The following is a 24,719-nucleotide window of genomic DNA, read 5'->3' on the forward strand; positions in this document are numbered from 1 at the left end:
TGCTGGGGGAATCCTATTTGAGTTGCGTTCACAACAAACCGTGTCAATTTTTATGGATAAATAGTAACTATTACTAACGACTTAAATGTCATGTGTCAGTAAGACATTTTTACAATAATATTATCAAATTTGAATAATAACTGTATTTGGACCCTTTTCACCGTAGCCAAAAATCATAAATATATAGGTGTGTTTCATGTGTATTGTATTGTATTTGTATCCGTGTGTGTGGCAGCCAGCAGCATGAAGTTAATGAGATAAGATAAGATCTTATCCTCATGATCCTCCACTACTCTATACAATTTACAATTTACAATTTACAATTTAGGCATTTAGCAGACGCTCTTAATCCAGAGCGACTTACATTTAAGCAAGAACAAAAGCATGGGAATACATCACATAAAAGCATTTATCATGAAACATGCGTAAGCTAAGAAGGTATAGTGGAATATCTATATGATGAAACTATACATACACTATACATAATAAACTATACATATTCACTACTATGCTATACATATGTACTATGGCGTGCTATGACTATATACAATACAATTATAGTGCTGTCTACATAACATGCTATAAGTCTGTGTCAAATGCTATCTAAGCCAACAGAAATGCTATCTAAGGGGTTAGGGTAAGTGCTATGGGCCATGACCATGATGGAGTCTGAAAAGGTGGGTTTTCAGGCTACGGCGGAAGATTGGGAGTGATGCTGCAGTTCTGACTGCAATGGGAAGTGCATTCCACAGTTTTGGAGCCAGAAGGGAGAAGAGTTTGGGACGTGTGGAGCGTTGTCCCGGCGTTTTTAGTGAGGGTACTTCCAGTTTCCCTGCGTTGGCTGATCTGAGTGCGCGGGAGGGTTTGTAGGGTTCAATCATACTTGTAAGATATGGGGGAGCCATACCTTTGGTTGCTTTGAATGCCAGCATCAGAGTTTTGTATTCTGTGCGGGCAGCGACCGGGAGCCAGTGGAGGGAGCGGAGCAGGGGGGAGACATGTGAGAATTTTGGCTGGTTGAAGACCAAGCGAGCTGCTGCATTTTGGATCAGCTGGAGAGGCTTAAGTGCACATGCTGGTAGGCCAGTAAGGAGGGAGTTACAATAGTCGAGTTTTGACAAGACTGTTGTCTGGATTAGGAGCTGGGCTGATTCCTGGGTGAGGAACGGTCTAATTCGTCGTATGTTATAGAGTGTGAACCTACATGATCGAGTGACAGCTGTGATGTGAGCTTTGAACGAGAGCTGACTGTCCAGGACAACACCAAGATTCCTGGCTGTTGGGACAGACGTTACCAGGGCGTTGTCTACGCCCTGGTAACGTAATACATCCTCCCTATAACCACCTCCAGACCAGAGCCAAGTAAGACAGAGTTACTAACTGTCATTGGACTGCTTTCCACAAGCCTGGTCTGTCTGTGTTACAAAATTGCATGTGAACCGTTCTGGAGCGGATGATATCGTTATGTCATGTTGTAGTCATTGTTTTAATTTGTAGTCATCAGGCAGGAACCATCATCTGGAACTTCCTTTCCCTCAAACCGGAAGAATAACAATAAAAGCTCTCTGCAGCTTTTATTGAGAAAAATCGGTATGAGGGAAAGGAAGTTCCAGATTGATGGTTCCTGCGTGATGACTACAAAACAATGACTACAACATGACGTAGCGATATCATCCACATAAACTGGAAAAGGAATGCTGCCCAGGCTACTGGCCCCATGAAGTGAATGGAGTTGTCGTAACTCTGTCTTAGGGCCGATTCATACTCCTATTTTAGAGCTGAATAAAAGTCGGTTCGGCGCTGTAGAGCCTACAATGTGACGTCATTTGAGGTTCTGGGGGGGCGGATACCGTCCTAAAGTCGGCTCTTCGGTGCTACTGACGAAATCATTTCGGCACTACAGCGCCGAAACAGCGGTAAAATAGGAGTATGAATCGGCCCTTACTCTATGGCTCTGATAGTGACAAACGAGTTAAATGAACCTCGTACGTGACCGGGCTGTTTTCTGCCCCCTCAATGTTGTAACACTTACACTTACAAATGTTACAATGTCTTATTCTTCTTAATAAACACTGTAGGTGTACTGTCCACCATCTCGACCTCCCCCAGACAGTGAGGACGGCAGGGCCTCTTCATGCTCGGCTGGTCCACCACCAGCTTTCTGCACCAGCTGTCTGTCCACTCCTTAATGCTACTGTGTCTGTAACACTTTTCTTTTTACACACTGTGACACCGTGGTACACATTTCCATGCTACGTTTTCATGCCATTTCCTCTGCCTGAACTGTTTAGTAATTTTAGTAGTAACTATCCATTTTGATGATAAACACAGCTGAAGGTAACCAGTAAGACGCTGAGGGCACTCATCCGCCTGGGTGATCTTCATAATGGAGATGGCCATATATGGTGACATGATGTGTCACGAGGCATGCTGTCATGAGGCGTGACCATATGGAGGCGTTAAGGTCTCCATGATGTCACGTAATGTCACAATGAAGGCATGATGGATTGGCAACCATATATGGTGGTGTGACGGACGTGCAATACACAGGATTTCATAGTAAATGCGACAGGTCAGAGCCATCATGGACAGTTCCTCTGTTCCTGTACAGAACCCAGGACTAGTACCTGACACCTGTAGGCCATTTGCTCTGACACCAGATTCGGCTCAAACAAGGGATTACATTAATTTAGCTCCTATGCCACTAAAATGTGGAATGCCCTACCAACAGCCATTAAGACATGTTGTGAATCCCTTGACTCCTTCAAAACTGCTCTCAAAGAGCACCTACGAACGGCTGCAATTCGAAACTGGCCCCTATAAATTGTCTATGCTCCCCCATCCCTTTCTCCCCATACTGTACATGTTTTTTCCTTTTTTCCTTTATTTATATGATGATTTCCTTTTTAATAGAAGTGTAGGCCTATTATTTGTAAATCTCTAAATGTTCTGAGTTTTTGTATTGACTTTCGTTTGAAATGTACCCATTCTGCATACTGTGAAATCAATCAATCAATCAATCAATCAATCAATCATTCACATTCACATATACATATCATCATCATAAAGTTCTTTGAGAGACTGGTCCTTAACTCTAGCCCCCTCCCTTGACCCCCTGCAGTTTGCCTATAGGCTGAGGGCCCACCTATCCTAAAATTAAACTCCTTGAACCACTTTAAGGACAGAGGACCCCTGGCATCCTTGAAGTGGTTCATTCCAAGGGGTTCCCCTGCTGAAATATTGATAATTAGGATTCAGGAACCAAATGGACCCTAACGAGGTCTGTAAACTCTGAGAGTGTGCAAATTGTAGTTCCATTTACACACTGGGGACGGGGTCCTTGTTGAAATTAAAATGTTTGAGAACCGCTGCTCTTGAACTAGCCATGGTGCACACGACCCTTGTCATGATTATTCACGATGACGGTCATGTTTCATGGCTACTCTTGAACATACCCCCAACTGCACCTGCAGCCAGCAAGCGCCAATGAGGTGGTGTTTTACACAAGCAGAGCATGCAAGAGAGAACTCACTAAATTAGCAGAATTTGTCAGTCTTCCCAAAATGTGATTTTTGGCCCGTGCATCATGTTTATTAGGTGATTTTTCTCCGAGGTGGGAAGCGACGCAGAATGTGTGCAGACTGCAGAGTGCGAGTGTAGAAACAAGACACGCCCATTTGTGGTGATTCTTTTTGTTGGCCTGCAGTGCTGTGTTCTGTTGCCTGGGTGGGTTAGCGGCATCAGCTGAGGGTAACCCCACCACAGCCAGGAAGAGAGGAATCTACTGTCCAGAGCATCTTCCCTGGGAAGGGAAGGGAGGCAACCATTCGGAATTTAATTAATTATATCCACTGTTTGTCAGTGGACGGTGTAATGTTTTGACAGCTTCCTCAATCAAATGATCTGCTAACCTCCCCGTTAGCCACAGCTGAGCTCTCACTGGGTAGGTAACACACTGGAACACAGGCTGACTCTGCTAATGTTAGCCGAACTAGCAAGCTTGCTGAAGCTAGCAAGGCAGTGTTGAGTTGACTACATTGTTTTATACCTAAAACATGGATGTATTTGTTAGTGGGAATTGACATTTAACCCGACTAGATAATATTACAACAATGTTTAGTTAACTTTAGTTCATGCCTCATGCGGAAGGCAAACGTTGATGCTAACTTCAGTGGAGCCTCTGCTAATTGAACTAGCACCCAGAGAAGAGTTGTTAGCTTGCCAAAATAGGTTAGTCACCCTTAGCTGGGCAAAGCATACTTGTTGTTTTTACATGTCAAACAAGTCCAGTAGAAGGAAATTTGATACCAGGTTGAGCAATTGGCAAATATACGACCAGGTAAACTTGCTGTTTTAAATGGACTCAAATTAGAAGGCAGTTTGAATACATAGGCTACTACTTACTTCCCACTGGGGCAGGAGTGAGTGATTGAGAAATAGTTGTGGGTGAAAGGTAGCCAGACAAGATGTGAAAATCTGCATGGGCAGGTAAAAGACAAACGCTTTGCCCTTCCTTAACAACTACTGCTGAGCTACCCTTGAGTTAGCTCTGATCCATAGCCTTACTGCTCTCGGCATTAGAGCTATGGACTAGCCCCTTTCGGGACCCTAGTTTACCTTTTCTGAAGTTTGGACGAAGGTAACCCTAGGGTCCCTGATCGGTTATTCCACTGTCCATGGGATGCAGATGTACATACTCTCTGTTCACGGAGAGCCGCGCTGCCGCTTGAGTCTTGGTGAGATGTTTCAAAGATGCATAACACGGCTATAGGAGACAACGGAAACGTGTACGAAATCGTATTCACCGCTGATGCCGTCAAATATTTTTAATCTTTTTTCTTTTTTAAGTTTTGGCTTCCTCACTTCCTTGACTTCCTTATTGACTTCCCATTGTACCGCCTCCCGCACCGAGACTGGCTAGCTGCGTGTCCTAGTTACTGCCTCTGATTAGCTGACCGCATACATGCAGGATGTTTATCATAGATATTATAAAAAATAGATGCCTCAATGGCCATTGCAGTTCATTGGAGCGACGTGTATCCCAATAAAGGCGGAAGTGCAGTGCTGAAGGCTTTCTCTTTTTTTTAACAAATCTTTATAACAGTCATGACAATACATTACAATACAAAACAAGACAAACAAACACAAACAACACAGTTATTAATACAACAATAGAAAATCAGAGCCAGGGGGGATTAGATTACTAACAGAAAACATTAAAGAGTGAACATAAAGCAACAGTTCTCTGCAGCTTTCTTATTTAGAAGTGCTGAAGGCATTTGCTCTGAAGGCACTCTGTCACTCATGCGACTCCTCCATGTCTCTCGCTGTCACTCAAGTGACTACTGGCCAATCACAGCGTGTCTTTTCCGGGACTTATGTTACGCACGCGGAAGCTGCTCATTGAAGGCAAATGCTTTGCAAGGAATCTCGGGAAAATTGTGCCTTCAATTGTGACACGCGCCTCAGAGCCGGAAAGGGCGTCTACGTTTATATGTCTATGATGTTTATAATGCTGTTGTGTCGTTGGAGGCGGGACATGAGAAGTGAGTAAAAGAGAATTTCAGAGAAGCCAAAACTTCACGCCAACGGCATCAGTGGTTAATGCGATTTTGTAACGTTTCCGTTGTCTCCTGTAGCCGTGTTATGCATCTTTGAAACATCTCACCAACACTCAAGCAGCAGCGCAGCTCTCCGTGAACAGAGAGTATGTTCATCTGCATCCCATGGAGAGTGGAATAACCGATCAGGGACCCTAGGGTTACCTTCGTCCAAACTTCAGAAAAGGTAAACTAGGGGTCCGAAAGGGGCTAAGCTATGGACCAGAGCTACCCTTGAGGCTTCTCTATAGAGCACCGAAGTCTGACGTCACTTTCAGTAGAGGGCGCCAGTACACAGGTTCATGTATTTTTTTAGTTGCATTATAATCGCCATAGGGGGATTTTAGATCGCTTCATATAAGAACTATGTTTGAAAAATAAACCGACTGGCAGCCACCCGCCTACCCGGAAATGTAGTCTCTGGGTTATTTGACTCGTTTCTAACGCTTATTTTGTTACTCTTTGGGTATATTTGTACATTTCCACCTTCAGTCGATGCTTCATATCCATATGAGTGAAAAGGCCGGGGTGATCGGTTTATTTTTCAAACGCAGTTCTTATATGAAGAGATCTAAAATCCCCCTATGGGGATTATAATGCAAATAAAAAATACATGAACCTGGGGACTGACAACCTCTACCGACAGTGACGTCAGGACTTTGGTGCTCTATAGAAAAAGGTTTTAATAAGAGCCATAGTGGTTTGGATTTTCCTTAATTTCTTTAATAACTTTTCAGTGGTGTTATTTTGTTTTCTACAGTGTTGTAGATGCCTTGGTGGAGATGAGTGTGAAGGCCTTTGAGCTGGTCCCCGCGGTGGAGCGAGACCTCCTGATGGGTGACAAGGCTCGCATCAATATCGAGTGTATCGAGTGCTGTGGCAAGCACCTGTACGTGGGCACAAATGACTGCTTCATCCACCACTTCCTCCTAGACGAGGTCACCTCCTCAAAAGGGAGACTGGCGTACGCTGCTCAGAAGCTGCTGCACAAGTATTTGGGCCTGAAGAAACCAGTCGCTGAGTTGCGGGCCGCTTCGGCTTTGGAGCGTCTCATAGTCCTCTGTGACGGAGTGGTGTTCCTTGTCGACATGTTGACGTTGGAGATGGTGCCCTCCGCGGCGGGGGGCGGGGCAAAGATCAAAGGCGTGGCCACGTTCTGCATGAACGAGAACCCGGTGAACGGAGACCCGTTCTGCGTGGAGATGGGTGTGATTTCATCCAGACGGCGGACGGTGCAGATCTACATGGTCTACGAGGACAGGGTTCAGCTGGTGAAGGAGCTGACCACACCCGAACAGCCCTGTGCTATCAGCCTCGATGGTTACTTCCTGTGCCTGGCCCTAGCGACACAATACATGATCCTGAACTACAGCACGGGAGCCTCGCAAGATCTCTTCCCTTATAACAGCGAGGAAAGGAGGCCAATTGTCAAACGGATTGGCAGGGAGGAGTTCCTCTTGGCTGCACCTGGTGGTCTTGGTGAGTTTTACTTCAAAAATATGTTGGGGTTGTTTAGATGTATTAGCTGGGAATTAACCCATGGCATTTAGACCTGGGAACGATTCTACAAATGTCTTCTAAATCCTGACAGTTTTCTGAAAAACCCATGTTTCTGTGTCAGTCGTTCTCAAACATTTTCATGTCAAGGACCCCCAAGATTATATGTAATTGGCCGCCGACCCCCATCTGAAAATATGTTGTTCCAGGATCCACCAGGGTGACTAGATCCAAAGTGTTCATTTGAGTGTATCACTTGTGTTGGACGGGGGGCGGAGTAGCAACTTATTACTTAAAACCTTTGATTATAACATGTAAACAAAATTTAATAAGAAGGTTGCCTCTTATATCCAATTTTGATTCTGGAAAGTTATGCAAATTCTGGCATATTTTCATATAATGCTCAGATTAGGATTCCAAATTTTGAGCTCTGGCTCATGACTTTTTGGTATTGCCATTAACACCTGAATGCAGCCTGACTAGTACTGACCAGTGACCAGTAATGTAAACCAACCAGAATCTCAACTGAGAATACAGGTTCTGTTTCAAGCTCCGTCTGTAAAGAGACACAATTTGGCCATGCAGTTCAAACCTGTCACCCTGCACTGCAGAGCCACTATTACCGGTACATAGACTTCATAGACAAGCACTTACCTGTTGTTGTTCTGTAGCTGCTGATGCCCTTTTAGGATGACCAGAATCAAATCCAAACTGTTAATTTGAGGGACAAAAGTATTTGTGTGGAACCGGGGGGGACGGGGCAGCGTTAGCAACTTATTACTCAAATGCGTTGATTCGACCATAGGCCTAATGATGCCTATCATTTTAGTATTAAACCCCTCTGATCTCACATTTGTTTTTAAATGCACATTTTGGTCATGGGTATGGCTGACCTGGTACCGTAGCCTAGGGGATATTTCTCATGTTATTTTAACAGACTTAAATAGTAGGCTACATTTTGCAGGAAAGAGGCAATGAGAGCTTTCAAATATCAGTAAGCGGTGAGGGCCGGCTACCACAAGCTGCCAGAACAGCACCTTATTTGGCATACATTGTACACGTCTCTGGTAATCTACTGAAGGGATGGAACACCATCATGCTAACAAAGGATATTCCCTCATTTGGTCTTTTGACGATGATGGTGGAGAGTGCCAACACGGTCAACTATCTCCCAGCACCACATTAAAGACCTTTAAAGCCACAGACAAAAACACTCCACGGACTAAAAACGGCCATAGCCGTCATCACAAATGTGATGAGGTCACATTTGAGTGAGGAGTCTGCTATGAACACAACACGAGATATACAGTATAGCTAGATGGCTAGTGAATATTTGTCTTCCAAAATAACTCCCAAACCCCCTACATTCAACGTCTCTCCCACATACCATCAGGAATGTTTGCCAACGCAGAAGGCGTGTCCCAGCGTGCCCCTGTGAACTGGGCAGAGAGTGTGATTGGTGCAGCCGTGTGCTTTCCTTACGTGGTGGCGCTGGACGAAGGCTTCATCACCGTGCACAGCATGCTGGACCAGCAGCTGAAACAGACCCTCTCGTTCAGGGACGGACACATTCTACAAGACTTTGAAGGTATCCTTAACACACGTTTTGTTCTTCCTATTTCATCATTACTTTACATGTGACCATTTGAAATGTTCAAATTTGGTAAGAATAACACCAGTTTGGTGTGTTTCCCCTTTACACCACTGTGGTCTTGCTGATTTTCACAGACATATTTATCTTTTTATTTTTAATTATATTTTTTATCCCACGATTTTGTAACCCATTTTTCACCCCTGTGTCAATCATCTAATGTGATCCTGGGCTTTACTCACCCTCCACCAACCTAGTCCCCATATATGGGGGACATGGGGAGAGCAACGGACTTGAACTCATGCTTCCTTCATGCCTGAGTGTCCAAGTTGCTCCTTTACACCTGACAGGGGGGGGGGTTCCCTGGTTGGACGTAGCGCGTGGAAGGAACACGTTATTCCAACCAGTTTTTCCCCTCCATCAGGCGCCCCGGCTGGCCAGGGGGAGGCAGGGCCATATTTATCTTAAATTTGAAAACCATAAATAATGGTGCTTCCTGTGGTAGGCCTTTCCATTAGTAGTAGAATTTAGTATAATCCTGAGCCACAAAACAAGAGATTACATTTCTCATTTGTGTCCCAGGCTGAAAATAAACCACCCTGGCTGGCCAGCCATACATTATTTACTTGTACCTGATCTGCTCATCTTAACATGAGCACATTGATCTCTTTTGCCCCTTTTTTTGTCCATCCCACAGAAAAGTCTAGGGCTTGGTTAGGAACATGGTCTAGGCAGGGCTTGGTTAGGAACATGGTATATGGAGAAGTCTAGGGCTTGGTTAGGAACATGGTATATGGAGAAGTCTAGGGCTTGGTTAGGAACATGGTCTAGGGCTTGGTTAGGAACATGGTATATGGAGAGGTAGATGGTGGTCTGACCTGTGCAGAATACCAAACGACTCGCCCCTTTACCAACTCGCCCCCGCCATTTATTTTAAATGTAGTACGGCGACAGCTTAATTAAGTTAATTTAGGACCTTCTAGCAGTTAATTTCGTTTTATTAAACATTATGCCCGTGAATATACAGAGCAAACTTAACAATGATAAATTAATATGATGATACCTTTTTTAATTAATATGATAATACCTTTTTAAATAATCACCAACATGAATTATGTTCAGGGCTGCACACGACCTTTTTGGTCTAGTACTCAGAGGAGCACCTGGAGGAGTTACTTGGTGCTCCTAAAATGCGGCGACCCGTCTCGCCAGATGGATAAAAGAGGGATGCATGAATAACTTATAGCAAAACGATATTTATTGGATAAGTGGGGAGTCAATGGAGAGTATTTTTAGAGAGTTTTTTTTAAATGGCCGATCTACTGGCTCACAACGTGTTGCGGAGGCGACACCTTGTGAGCTTGCAGATCAGCTATTTGTTTAACATACGACATGTCGTACGGCGAAGCATACGTCAGGCTTCCCTTTTGTTTTTAGCCGAGGCGATGTACACAGTCAACACAGAGTCAGACACACATGGCTCCTCGGTGCAAAATAAACAATGTACACTACCCGACTTTACGATAATAAGGGACAGTATGTCGGGACACGCTGTTGTCGTGTTGATAAGCTTCATGTTGTGCAGCAGCAGTGCCAGTCCGCAATGCTTTGCACTCCTCCCACTGCTGACTCCACTGTCGGAACTAAAACCTGTACCCGTCGGTGGCCGGTGCCTAGGCTGTGAGAGACGGCATCGCACACGAGCAACTTGCTCCAGCACCCGGAAAACAAACACAAGCACAGCGGCGAATGGGAAGAGAAAAGAAAGCATACAAAGCATGCCCTTTTACAACTTTTACTTTTTAGTTCGCTCCATATCTGAAACGGAGAAGCCGAACCATTTGTGTCAGGTTTTCTCAGTAGTAAACTCCTATGCTCCAGCAGTGAGCAGCATGGAATCCTCCCTCGTTTGAGTAAGGACGCACTGTGATTAGCAACAATGGCCAGTGCACTTGTGCAAGACGTGCTGTGATTGGCCAGTAGTAGCTACTTTGAGTGGCAGTCAGTGGGAAATCCGCCACAGAATTTACTAGTATTCTGGCGGCATAATAATCATTCTGGGTGGCCCCAGCTGTTGGTACGCAAAAGCGCTTCCCGGCGCTTGATTGACAGCGCATAATTAATTTTGACGACTCATGCGCACTGGCGCACCGCTTATGTGCAGCCCTGATTATGTTTGTTATTTACAGCTAGGTAGAGTAGTGGGCCGAGGTGGAAAAGGGGCGACCGTACCTGTTACCGTCTGACCTTCCCATTGTATTGTGTGTTCTAGGGAAGGTGATTCTGGCGTCCACTAAGGCGGTGTACATCCTAGTTCCTCTGCCTCTGGAGAGACAGATCCAGGACCTTCTGGCCAGTCACAGAGTGGAGGAAGCACTGACCCTCACCGAGGGAGCCCAGAGAAACATTCCCAAAGACAAGTTCCAGGTATGCATTTGCATAATATGTGCTACTGTGCACACATCTTGACCCATTTTGGGCGGGAACAACCCTTTTTGGTGTTTAAGCATATGTTGTACTTTAACTATTAAAAAATACAAGCTCATAGCGCGGCACCGAGTGCCGCGATACGAGCGTGTAGGTCTGCTAAAAAAAATTAATCGTTAAAATGTGGCGCAAATCATTGAATATATATTTCAGAACTAAAATATTTGCTTCTGTGGGGTCCCTGGAACTACTTATTTTGAGATGGCCAAAATGGCCCGATAATTGGCCCGATAATTCTGGGGGTCCTTGACATGAAAAAGGTTGAGCACCAATGACATAGAAACAGAAGCCTTTTTTTATCGACCTCAGTCCAAAATGGGTTAAAACACAGACAATCTTTTTTTGTAATATAAATACATTCATATAAATATATAATTTTCTTTCTTGTGTATACTATATATAATTATAATATAACATAAAGAATAGGCAATTTGTTATTTACTTGTCAATTTCCTTTTACAGATTTTGCACAAAAGAATCCTCCAGCAGGCTGGCTTCATACAGTTTGGACAACTTCAATTTTTAGAAGCAAAAGAACACTTTAGGTAAGGGTTTGAGTCGTCCCTTATATGGTTATTTCTTTTTAGCTTTTTCTTCTATTTTATTCCGTTCTGTGATTAAGGGTTATTATTATTTATATTATTTATTTATATAGTCCATCAGCTCTGAATCCTGCAACCATTTGGGTTGGAATTTCCATTTAGGGGGATCCCGCCTCAGACCCGGATCCACATAGATCAGGCTGTTGGGAGCATGGTCCGAAATTAAGATGCTATCATATGTGCAGTCCTTAATTTTGTAAGCCAAATTTGCAGAGATTAAATAGTAATCGATGCGGCTATACGATCCATAAGTTTTAGAGAAACAGGAGTACACCGAAGTGTCCGGGTATTTTTCCCTCCAAATGTCTTTCAAATTAAGTTCTTTAATAAATTGGTGAATTATTTCCCTACTCCTTTTATGAGATTTATCCGATTGAGATGTTCTATCCTTATCTGGCACCAGTGTCATTTGTATTGTTGACCTATATCTAAAATATTAGTGCAACTTTCGTTAATTCTTTACCCCTCTATCACATGGAACTATGTTTTTTGTGTCCATATCACTACACCCAAAAAAATAGTTCCATGTGATAGAGGGGTCAAAGTTGAACGAAAGTTGCACTAATATTTTAGAAATAGGTCAACAATACAAATTACGTTAGTTTTGTGGATTTATTTACTTTTACTGCGTGGCCCCCTGTGCATCCCACAAAATGACCGGAACTACTTAATATTGACCAAAACCAGAGCAGAACTCCCACCAGGGGACTCGGGCAATCAATTAATACAGTTGCAACCATATATTAATGGCAAATATTTCATACAGCTTAAGTTAAAAAAAAATCTGAACTATCCCTTTAACTCAGTCCTAGATAATAAATACATTTAAGTAGGTACTGTATCACAATGTATTAATAACTAATACATGGGAAGTATTTCTTACTTTCAGGAAGGGCCAGTTGGATGTGCGGGAGCTGATCTCTCTCTACCCATTGTTGCTGCCAGCCTCGTCCTCTTTCACACGCTGTCACCCTCCCCTTCACGAGTTTGCCGACCTCAACCACTTGGCTCAGGGGGATCCGGAAAAAGTGCTGCGATGCAAAAGGTTCCTCATCACATACTTGGGAGAGGTAAACCAAATTGAAAATACACTGACTTCCGATGTAACAGCCTTTTATAGAGCGTCACAGTCCCGCCCCCTACCAGGGCCCAGGAAATGATTCTCCATTAATTTTCCTCATAGACTTTTCAAAAGGTATTTATTTAAAGACTTTTTAAGCGTCGTACAAAGCCAACTCTTGTCGTGACAAATCATGACAACAAACACCATTTCTTGGGCCGACAAATAATTAGAAAGAAGAAGAAAAATGGCAGGTTACAACACTTTTTTTGTTTTTCTTCTTTGTAATTATTTTTTTGGTCCAACATATTGTGTTTATTGTCATGATTTGTCATGACTCGAGTTGGCTTTGTCCGCGGCGTAACCGTCTTTAAATAAATACTTTTTGAAATGTCTATGGGAAAAATGCATTGGGAATCATTTCCTGGGCCTGGCGTTGTCATGACAGGGGGCGGGACTGCGACTCTCTAGAACACGCATCCTGTAACTTAAACTATAAATGTTGCTGTCGCTGCATAACTGTGAATTTGCACCGTTCTGTCGATCTCTGCATTCCCAGGTTCGGAGCACAGAGGTGGCCAACGGCTGTATAGAAGACGTTGACACGGCACTGTTGAAGCTCTATGCTGAGCAGGACCACGAGAGCCTACTGGACTTGTTGGCTTCCGACAACGCCTGTCTGCTTGCAGATAGCGCCCCCTGGCTAGAAAAATATCACAAGTGGGTATTGCAACTGCTACTTTGGGGCTAAAAGATGAATACTGGACAACTCATCCCGGTGCGTGCCCGTTTTTCCTCCCGGAATTTTCACCAGTGAAGGGGATAACTTTGTAATATGCTATTGGCTGTGTGTATTCTTTTTGGAAAAATATAAAAAGATACTCCTGTGGAAAGGCTATATTATTTTACTTGTATTGACCCTATAAACAATTTAGTATTATTTAGTATATGTAAGGTTTTGGTACCTCGTCAGATAATCCCCACATATCCTACAACAACTTCTGTGAACAGACTTCACTGTAGTAGCTTTTCATGAATTATATTTGTACTTAGGCTGTCTGCTGTCATGAAAGTTTATAGTTAGAGAAATTCAAAGTCCAGCCGTCTGCTGTCCAGCCTCTCCCACCCCTCACTGGGGAAAATTCTGGGAGGAAAACAGAAACGGGGTGAGTTGTCTTGTTACCTAAAAGATCAGGCCATTCATTGTTGTCTTCACCAGGTCGGACTGCCAAAGGCTCGAGATTATGTCTACTTTTTCACTGACTTCCAAAGATTCATTGTGGGACCTGTGTTGGCAACCCGGCCTGGTGGAGTCCTGTTTCTGTGTCCTGATCACTTTAATCAGGTGTCGAGTAAATCACACCCGTGTGAAGTGAGGGGGCGGCGGGGCGCTCTTATCATCATACATCATCATGACACTGACGTAAAATTCTCCATTCGTTGTCAATCGGAATTTAATGTTTGTTTAAGAGAACGTTTGTGGATGCTAACCAAACGCTGGATGTAGGAGATAATCAGAGATTGTATTTTTGAAACTTTCTTTTTCTTTCTCCATTTTAGATATTTTGCACTTGGACTCCTCTATCGTTATAATGGGCAGGATTCAGCAGCACTACAGGTATAAAAGGAACGGGTTTTAACAGGTCTCCTATGGAATGTGCAGTACCAAATAATGTGACAGTCTGTTATGACTTCTCCCTCTAGATGTGGATACGTGTAGTCGACGGGGAACTGCAGGACGCCACAAGATCAGACTTATACGAGTATGTTGTGGACTTCCTTAGCTTCTGTACAGATCTGGATTTAGTCTGGAAGTACGCAGACTGGGCCCTGCACAAAGATCCCACGGTATGTAACTCACACCTAAATAAATAAATAAAATTGACTTTTGCTAACTGTTCCTCTTCTTATTTTTTTCTAATATTACAGTAACTGTAATGTTTTGTTTTGTTTTCCAAAATATGACTCGTGTAAATGTGCAAGTCAGTTGCACTGACTATTCAGACCCTTGAACCTTTTATAAAAAAAAACAAAAAAAACATGTTATAACATTATTGTTACGGTAGAATATATTTCTATAATTATTCAACTCATATTAAATAAATTGCTCCTAACGAAGGAACAGTTGCCTTACTTATCATTGATCTCTTCCCTGTGAATCGTTAAATGAACTGTCAAGTTGTCTGGATATGAAACCCCCACTCTTGTTTAAGGATCATTGGTCAGGCTGTCTGAAGGAAAGGTATGAAAGACAAAAGACCATGTGGAAGTTAGAGATTATGTAATACAGATCCATAAATTCTGATAATGGTACAACAATACCTAGAGAGCTGTTCCAAAAACTGGCTTGTATGGGAGGGTGGCCAGAAAGAAGCATCAAAAAGAAAATTACTCATGGGATAAGATTTCAAAGTACTGTTTGTGGTGCAAACGGTACTTCATGAAATGCCAAACTTACAGTGTACTATGGTGCTGTCGGGAGGCGTTTCATAACTTGGCATCTTGTTCAAATTAAATCAAGAATGGGTGGAGCAAAATACTTGGCAATAAATCTAGAGAACCTGCTTCAGGCACAGTCAGCTAAAAACCTAATGCTTGGGATAGCGTTCACCATTCAGAAGGACACATAACAAGCACATCATCATCATTTTTCGACTGCGGTCGAGATTGTGGATTTCACAATATCACGCCAGACTTCCCGGTCCTTCATTGCTATCCCCAGTTCCTCTGGTCTGCATTGAGGCAGGACTCGAGAGAAGAAGGGAAGATATAACCTCATTGTCAGCTCTGTAGCAGTGGCCGGCAGGCAAACTGTGTTCTTCTGGATCGGACTAGTGAAGAAATACGGGGAAGGTTGCCGTATATTAGGGATGCTCCGATCAATCGGTGGCCGATCGATCGTGGCCGATCACCGATCGATCGTATCGGATCGGCCGTGCAAAATCCACCGATCCGCGAAACCGATCAACAAAGCAAAAATCTGCGCAGTTTTACATCCAAAATAATGTGTCACTTTCTCGGTTCGGCACCGCTACTGGAGAAATATAGCGCTGTCGAAGGCAGCGCAACTAAAATCCCCCCCCCCCCCCCACACACCCCAGGGAGAGAGAGAGAAAAGAGAGACAGAGCGAGAGAGCACTCACGTCTTCACCCAGCGGGCCCCCGCGAATCCCGCAATTAACCAGATACAGAGATTATATAACCTATAATAGCCTACACTTTAGCAAAATATCATGTCTGATGAGAATGTACTGCGCTGGACTGTACAAGCACCGTGGAGTCTGTCTCACAGAACAGACATCCTCAGCCACGCTCCAAAAGTGGCAGCACCTGGCTGTCACTCATAGGCTAATCACTCTGTGAGGACTTGTGTGGACTTCCTTTTCTCCACAACGGACTTTTTCGCTTCTAAACCCCTTCTTGTTGCTTTTCCCTGTGTGCGTCACTCAGCTCCGCAATAAGGTGAAACAGAACACAAAGATGAGTAGCCTATTTATTAGCTTAGCGTCAGATTTGTTTGTGTTGGAGCGCCTCAGCTCGGTGAAAGAGTTCATGGTCAACCTCTTCCAGAGAGAGATGGAGACACTACAAACTCTGCTGGAGACACAAAACAACGCAGCACCTCTCTCTCTCTCTCTCTACGTCTCTCTCTCTCTCTCGTGTGTGTGCACTGCTGCGTAATGTCACAGACACAGACGCGATCAATGATATGTAGCATAAATAATAGTCAAAATATAACACTTTCCCTCCATCTGTGACTGTGATGAGCTCCTCACACTGTCACACACATAACTCCTCTCTCGTTCATGCACGCCTGCTCAAATTAGCAGCAACTGTTTGCGTAAATTATTATTATTTTTCCGTTGGGGGGGGGGGGGGGGGGGGGGGGTGAGGCCCGGTCGTGCTGTCTCACCACCCAGTCCGGCCCAATGTTGTTCCGCCACTTGTTGTCAACACATGCTGAGTTGACAAAGATTGACAGATTGATTAGGCTGTGGAAGTATTCACACTACTTTAGTGTGGATTTATTGGTATTGGCAATTTAAGGACAGGAGGAGGAGAAGGTGATCAAGCAGCTCCACAAGACCACAACGTTACATTGGTACAGTAGGCTCAAGGCTGCATTTTGTCCCTTTTTTTTTCTCTCGAGGGTGCATGAGATGATGGGAGCCCCTCCAGCAGGCTAGGGAGCCCCGCTCAGGTTAGCGGAAAATGACCGCGGGGCGCGGGTTGCCAGGTTTTTTTATAAGTAAAAAAAAAAAAATATATATATATATATATAATTTTTTTAATAAAAAATATTTAAAAAAGATCGGGATCGGAATCGGAATCGGCCGATCTTAAAAAAAAAGATCGGTGATCGGGATCGGCCCCCAAAAACGTGATCGGAGCATCCCTACCGTATATTAGATCAGTCAATGGGTGGCTCTTCAAAGACAGATTTTGCCCTCTGATTAGAAGGCGGTGTAAGAGCCATCTGACCGTTGGCACAAGCACAAGGCCAAAGCAACATTAGACGTCCGTGGCTCAAGAGCAAAAAGTTTAATTTCCTACAGTGGCCCACCCCAGTCAAAGTCTTTATTGCAATCCAATTGAGAATCTGTGGCACGCTTTGAAAACTGCAGTCCACAAACTTTCATCCAACTAAACTGAGCATCTTGTAGCTAAGTATGCAAGCAGGATATTTAAATGTTCTTTCAAATATCTGATGTTAAACTACAAATCTGTTTTGAAAATGTACAGTTGGAGCAAGCGTTTGCATTAAATAAATACCAATTGGATGGTGGTACCTGGTGGCTCAGCACAGATCATATGCCCCTTGAGAGCACAAGGACCCAGGTTCGACACTGACCATAGTCTTGTCTCTCTGCCATTGGCATTCTGAAATTAGCAAATAATGCCAGCAAAAATAGTACCACTTGTAAGACAATGTTTAACTTTCAAGATGACTTAAAAGAATACTTTTGACTCTTTATTTCTAATGAAATGGAAAAACAAGAGTGTTCAACTGATTGGTTTTTATTGTGTTCTCAGATAGGTGTCCAGATCTTCACCAAGAGACCTGCAAGTAAGAACCAGTCAGGTGAGTTGAACCCTGACGACGTCATCACATACCTGGGGAAGCACAGCCAGGCGCTGCTGGTCTACTTGGAATACCTGGTGCTGGAAAGACGGTTACAGGTAATGATAAACTTTACAGGTATAAGATATATTTATTATATATATTTAAGGTATAAGACGGTTACTGGTATAGGAAATGGATATACTAAGTTAATACTGCTAGAAGAAGCACATGTATCTGAGGCAGTTAGTCAGAATTGTGCTGGAAGTCTGGAACTTTCTGAATGTTAACAAAAACTTTCTCTCCATCTTTCTGGCTGTAGAAGGAGAAGTTCCACACACGCCTGGCTCTGCTCTACCTTGACAGGGTCTTGTCACTCATGTCCCGGTCTCCATCACCCGAGGAGCAGGTGGCTAGAGCCAGGGAGCAACTGCAGGCTCTGCTCAGGGAGTCAAATCTGTACAGTGTACAGTTGCTCTTGGGTGAGACAACTGTCATATAAATGACTAAAGATCTAAAGACAAATGCTAACACTTTGGTCCCGAGGACTTCTTGGAGATCTTCGTGCAGGTTTAAACCCTCAATTGTTCCTTGTTCCCTCTGATCTGTTTTTAGGTAAGCTGGAGAACTCTGAACAGCTGCTGCTGCTAGAGCGTGCAACGCTACATGGGAAACGGGAAGAGCACGATAAGGCGTTGCAGATCTTGGTGCATCAGCTCAAAGACTTTAACTCGGCTGAGGCTTACTGTATATGGGCCACTACTTCTAAAGGCTCCAATGACCGACAACACTTGTTCCACCTCCTGTTGGCCGTTTATCTAGACAGAAACCTTGATGGAACTTACAGGATAGCTGGTGGTGGTGGAGAGCTGGAGATGGCTGCAGTGGATCTGCTGAACCGCCATGGGGAGGTGTTCGATGCGTGTCGGGTACTAGGCATGCTTCCTGAGGGTTGGTCACTGCAGCTTTTGAAGCCCTTTTTGGGTCGTGCTGTTCGGTCCAGTATGCATGCCTGCCGAACCTCCCAGATTGCTTTGGGGCTGGCACGCTCCGAAAACCTTCAGCTACAACATGATAGGGTGAGCACAACTAACATGACGAATTGAAATGGGTGGTTCACGAGAATTAAAGTCTGCACATCAGCGTTGTTCACAAGTGTTTAGTTTAACTTTAAAATACAGACGAAATGATGATGGTACATCATGTCGGTGGATGGAATGGATGATCTTTATCGACTGTTTCAATCCTATGGATAAAATCCACAATATCTTATTTAGTTATTTTATTACCTTTTTTATTAGGATTTGTATTAATCAGTCAGTCACTTCACTGATCATTTTCTCCGTTCATTTTTATGTGAATGAAAATAAATATATTTATTAACGAGCTCCTTCACTCGCTGTCCTGTAGCAATTAAGCAATAATACACAAGACTATGGTATGGTATATCATGCATGTAATCATGTATATACAGGTACCACAGCACCATAGCAGTGGTATTTTCTGGTTCCATCGATCCAGACCCCATTCATGTTTCCCATCGAGATTTCCAAAAATATTTATAGCAATTATTTCTACGCCTAGAATCAAGCCATCCAGGATCGTGGCGATTCATGACCATAAAGTATTTGATTCTGTGAAAATAATGAATATTATTTACAGTATATGATACTATATTTAACTAGAAAAAGTGCTCCTCTGGTCTCTGTAGGTCCGTAGGTCAGGTATGTTATTGTGGCCTCCTAATAGGCCAATGTTATAAGGGTGGCATGTCTTCTTAGGCCTTTCTTAGGTCATTCATGATTTGAGGCATTTTGTTCCAAAAATGTGTTTAGCAGGAGTAGCTCGCTTTGTAACCGTTTTGTACAAATCGTCACAACTCCTCAACGCAGCGTCCGATTGCGGTGAAACTGCATGCATATTCCCACTAGGCTGAGGAAATAATGCCACTTGACAGTTTTCAAATCAGCCTCGTGGTGGCGCTACAACAGGCCAAGTCACGACACACACACACACACACACACACACACACAAAACATGTTTATTTTACTCCTAAACATTTTGCCAAACATCACACACTCCTATCCTCCTGGTGGAGACCTGTGCCCAGAAGGGCACTTTTTCTAGTTGCTGTTAGAAGACAAATGTTACTAACCCCATCTAGAGTAGCAGTAGCCGCATTATCTTAATTACACAACAGAGAACTTCAAGGTGTTCTAGAGTGTGGAATTCCATATCATCCATGTTTATAAAGAATTAGCCTATTGTAAAAATAAAAACTTCAAAGATTGTCATGTTTTAGGTGAAATGAACTGATATTATGAATCAACTGAATATAATGTTTTCTAATATGCCATCTCTCCCAGCTGAAAGAGCGGAGAGATCCAGTGATTGTGTCAGAAACTAAGGGATGTCACCTGTGCCACAACACCTTCAGTGGACCCGACGTGGTATGTCTGCCAGGTGGTGTGCCTGTCCATACACACTGTGCTGCCCAAAGAGTGAGAGACACTCCCACCAAGAGACTGTTAACCAATAGCAGTAACCATACATGAGACTCATTACAGAGTGAGGTTTGGCTGTGATTGAAAGTGCAACACACAAGTCTGATACGTTAACGTTTGTGGTGGTTGAGGATTATGGAGCTCACAAAAAGCACAGAACACCCATTACCCTGACGAATAGAAGCAACTGTGTGTGTGTGCGTGCGTGTGTGTGCGTGTGCGTGTGTGAGCGTATGTGCGTGTGTGTTGAATTAAGCTATTTATTCCAGTGCCGATCTCATACAGCCCTTTCACACTGTGATGTAACAAACAAATAATTGACTGCCCCCTAATCTACATTCATATAGAAAAGTATGTCTGAAATAAGGCTTTGCTAAAGCTGTCCTTTTCTGTGCTGATATTTTCATAATTTGATAATGGATGTTCTGTTTATGTATTCTGTCCCAAGGACATTGGAAATAAGATTTTTTTTTAAAACAAAACAAAACTATATATTATGTTTTCTGTCGAGGTGACATTGTCTTGTTGTGCCCAGTACATAAAACAAATCTGGATTTATGATGAAATGCATCAAAGACTCAAGTTAACATCATTGTTAATGAAACCTCTGTTTCTGTCTGTGAATTTCAGATCTGTCACTCTTCAGCCTAAATTTTACTTTGTCATGCAACTTGTTGCTTGCTGGAATTAACTGATTCACAAACGCAATGCATCATTTAGGCTTTATTACACAGTCCATTGCTGTTTCTATACTCTGTCTAGAACAATGCTTACTTAAAGAATTTATAACTCCCGTTTTTAGTATTTGTCTTATACCTGTCGTGCAAAAATAGCTGATCTACAAGCTCACAACGTGTCGCATTGTGACGTGTTGTGAGCTTGAAAGATCTGCAGACCTCCGCCAATGCCTCAAATTAGAATCTCACTTTGAAAGTTTGGCGTGATGGTGGAAGAAAAGGTCATGGGGTTACAAAAACTACAGTACTGTATGTGTCCTTTTGCAAAGACGAAGTTAATTGCAATTACTTTTTGAGATTTGGTTGTCAAACACTAATGGATAGGGATGAACAAATTTAAATGAGTACTGCTATTTATGGTGGAAGTTAACCATATGTCAACAATACTTGGAAATCTTATAGTACCGGTAGATGAAAATGCGTTGCCTCAAAACTAAGCTTCATTTGGGGTTCAGATTAAGACCGGGAGGTTAGGATAGACAGAAAAGGAAATAATCTCAACATGTAAACTCAGAAAACAAACGGAACTTTATGGTTTGATGTTCTTTTAATGATAATGTGAAACCTGATATGACATTTCATACAAAGTTTACATGTCTGGAAAAGTTGAAAGTAACCTGTTTTCAACCATATATTATTAGAAAGAAATTATCCCAACATAAATGTGCACGCAAAAACATTGTTTTATCTTCTTTGTTCTGCATATCTGGTTGGCTTGAACTTGTATGGTCAATGTAATGAATGTTACTTGGGATGAATAAAGAGGGATCAATAAGTGATGCACCTCTGAAAGGTTTCACACTAATGTTCTGATTTGAAGTAGTGATGCACCGAATATTCGGCCGCAGAAAAAATTCGGCAGAAAATTCGGCCAAGAATTTCCCTTTCGGTGCATCCTTAGTTTGAAGTGTGGCGCCAACCTCACCTGTGTGGCACATTTGTGCCTCTTTCTAACAAGCGTTTCTCTCACTCTTGACTATGCTGTCCCCTAAGCAAAAATGCTCTAAATGTAGTCACTGTATGCCAACAAGTATACATTTGTTTAGGTTTTATAATATTTCAATAGCAAAAGTAACAACATTCAGACTGTACAAATGATGCAGTCATTGTTACATTTGTTTTACTGTGATTGGGAATGGATATACCGTATCCATACTTGGGGAAAATGGTACGTAATTAGAATATATGAAATATCTGAAATATCCTACTGTAACATGGATACACATTTAACATAATAGCTGAAATCATCTTTCATTAATAGCCTAAAACATGATCAGCCTGGCTGATCCACAAAGCAAAAACCAAGGTCAGATAAACTAATCAAAATGAAAAATACTGTCTTGTTTTGGGGTAGTGTATGCCCTCTAAACTAATTCACAGAAGAAATTAGTTAATCTAATATTTGTTCTAAAAGCACAGTTCTATAAACAAGATAGTTATCAACAGAAGTTACCTTTCCTCTATAGACTTGAAAGGGTGTGTAATTTATCTCTTTTGCATGATTTTCTTGCACAATGGTATGTCATCAGCTGTTTCCAGTCTCAGTTGTGGCAATATCTTGCACAATGGTACTCCATACAGACTTGAGTCGAGTCGGCAACATTGGAAATCAATTGTGTTGAAAATAATGTTGTTTTGCAGCTGCATGGTGAGGTGGGAAATTGAGTTTGACTTTTGCTTTCCAACACTGTGCCAATCATCCATCCCAAACTCCCCCGAAAATCAGCTGTCATTCCAATCTTGAAAGTCTACAGGGATGGTCATGTCAAGCTTAAAAGTTGTCTTATCGTCCTCATTTTTAAGGAACGTCTGGTGTGTAAACAAAATAAGAAAAACAATGGGGAGAAAACTGTTTGGGCCCCATCTTGCCTTACCCCTAAACGTATTACCTATATTTTACTGTTTTGAGAAACATTTTAAAATGGTTCAACTAGCCAATCTACATTGACACGTGAGCTTGAAGATATTTGAACTATTTAAAAATGTTTTTGAAAAGGGTAACAAATGGCAAGATAGTGCCCATCGTCTTCTTTATTGTTTGTCATTCAAACCAATCTTAATCTATGTTTAACAACAAAGCCTTTGCAGGTTTCTGGAGTGCCCCTGCTATTGCCTTTTGTAAATTGTACCCATTTATAGATGGAAGTCTGCCTAAATCTGGGTATATTTCTTGGAAGATGATTGTTGTAGATAGGTTCATTAATAATAATAATATAGGTTTATTGAACATGGCAAATTCACAGCATATGCACAACATGTCTGAACATTCTAAATGTAGCTTGCTGAACAATCCCTCCAATAACAGCCTATCATGACTTTAAATACTTTTTAAAATAATTAATGTGGACAAATCTAAATGTATTTTATAAATAATATATATATATATATCTATACTAGTATGTATATACTGTATTTATACCCGTTTGTTGCTTTGTAAATCAATGCCAATGTGGTTGGAATGTACAAACTGTAAAGCTGTCCCATTTTAATAAACATGAACTGTATGGTAACAAGTTAACCCATAGTGTAATAATTATTTTACATTTCATAGTAAAAGTGCTGTGCAGAATCGATCTCTAATCAAGATAATTTCATGATGGGAGAGGTGCAGTCAGACGGTTCATCACAGAAACTACCATCATTTACCACATGTTAGCTGGGGGCCCCTGCGGTCCAGGGGCCCCCAGCTAAATTGTTGTAGCATCAAAGTCAGTTTAACCCATTTAGACCTGACAACGATTCTACAAATGCCTTCTAAATCCTGACAGTTTTCTGAAAAACCCTCATGTTTCTATATCAGTGGTGCTCAATATTTCATGTCAAGGACCCCAAAAATTTTCTGTAATTGGCCTCCGACCCCCATCTGAAAATATGTTGTTCCAGGAACCCCCCAGAAGCAAAGATTTTAGTTAAAAACGTTTGTTATGAAAAAAATCAAAAATATATATTCCAAATTTGTGCCACATTTTCAGGACTTTTCAAACATTGCAGACCTACAAGCTCATAGCGCGCCACTCGGTGGCACTCTATGAGCTTGTAGATCTGCTATTTTTCAATAGCTAAATTATAACAATGTTTAAAACACCAAAAAGGGGTTCCCGCCCAAGATGGGTTTTAACTTAAAGGGATTGTGACATTTAAAAAAAGGTTTTGGAATTGTTCTTGTTTTTTTTAGGTTTTCTAATCTCAATTGCACCCAAAAAACATGAACTTTTAACATGCAGTAGATTTTCTGTGATCTGGGGTTTTCTGGCTTAAACAGGTGCTCTGATTTGCTGGCAGTAAGTGACATCACTTACTGCAAATCCCATATATGTCAATGAATTTGCCAGCAGATGTCACTGTTTCACTGTGTTGCCTGTTTTCATTGTAGCTCAAAACCCCCAAAAAACCCCAAAGAAAAATTCAGACCACAGAAAATCCACTGAATGTTCAAAGTTCAGGTTTTTTGGGTGTAATTGAGGTCATAAAACCTAAAAGAAAAAAGAAAAATAAATGAAAATGAATGTCATAAAACCTTTAACCACCATATTTGATACATTTGCTATTTAGACATTGTGACACATCTTGAAAGATTAG

General features: G+C 42.3%; 1 protein-coding gene across 2 annotated transcripts; it reads left to right on the plus strand.

Moving 5' to 3' along the window:
* The first annotated feature begins 3,576 nt into the window (after window positions 1-3,576).
* Window positions 3,577-23,646, plus strand: tgfbrap1 (transforming growth factor, beta receptor associated protein 1). Of its 2 annotated transcripts, none has more exons than XM_083759570.1 (13): window positions 3,577-3,943; window positions 6,361-7,079; window positions 8,491-8,685; window positions 10,961-11,115; window positions 11,638-11,720; window positions 12,667-12,847; window positions 13,397-13,557; window positions 14,398-14,455; window positions 14,542-14,685; window positions 17,872-18,018; window positions 18,222-18,381; window positions 18,515-18,978; window positions 20,266-23,646. In XM_083759570.1, exons 2-13 carry the CDS (start codon window positions 6,383-6,385, stop codon window positions 20,452-20,454), a joined length of 2,634 nt encoding a protein of 877 aa, XP_083615696.1. In that variant the 5' UTR covers window positions 3,577-3,943; window positions 6,361-6,382; the 3' UTR covers window positions 20,455-23,646. The 2 variants fall into 2 exon arrangements, with proteins under 2 accessions (XP_083615696.1, XP_083615697.1); XM_083759571.1 differs by lacking the exon at window positions 3,577-3,943 and adding an exon at window positions 5,695-5,787.
* Window positions 23,647-24,719: the final 1,073 nt, after the last annotated feature.

Source organism: Protomyctophum parallelum, assembly GCF_964188405.1.
Source record: "Protomyctophum parallelum genome assembly, chromosome: 2".
Classification (NCBI taxonomy): Eukaryota; Metazoa; Chordata; class Actinopteri; order Myctophiformes; family Myctophidae; genus Protomyctophum; species Protomyctophum parallelum.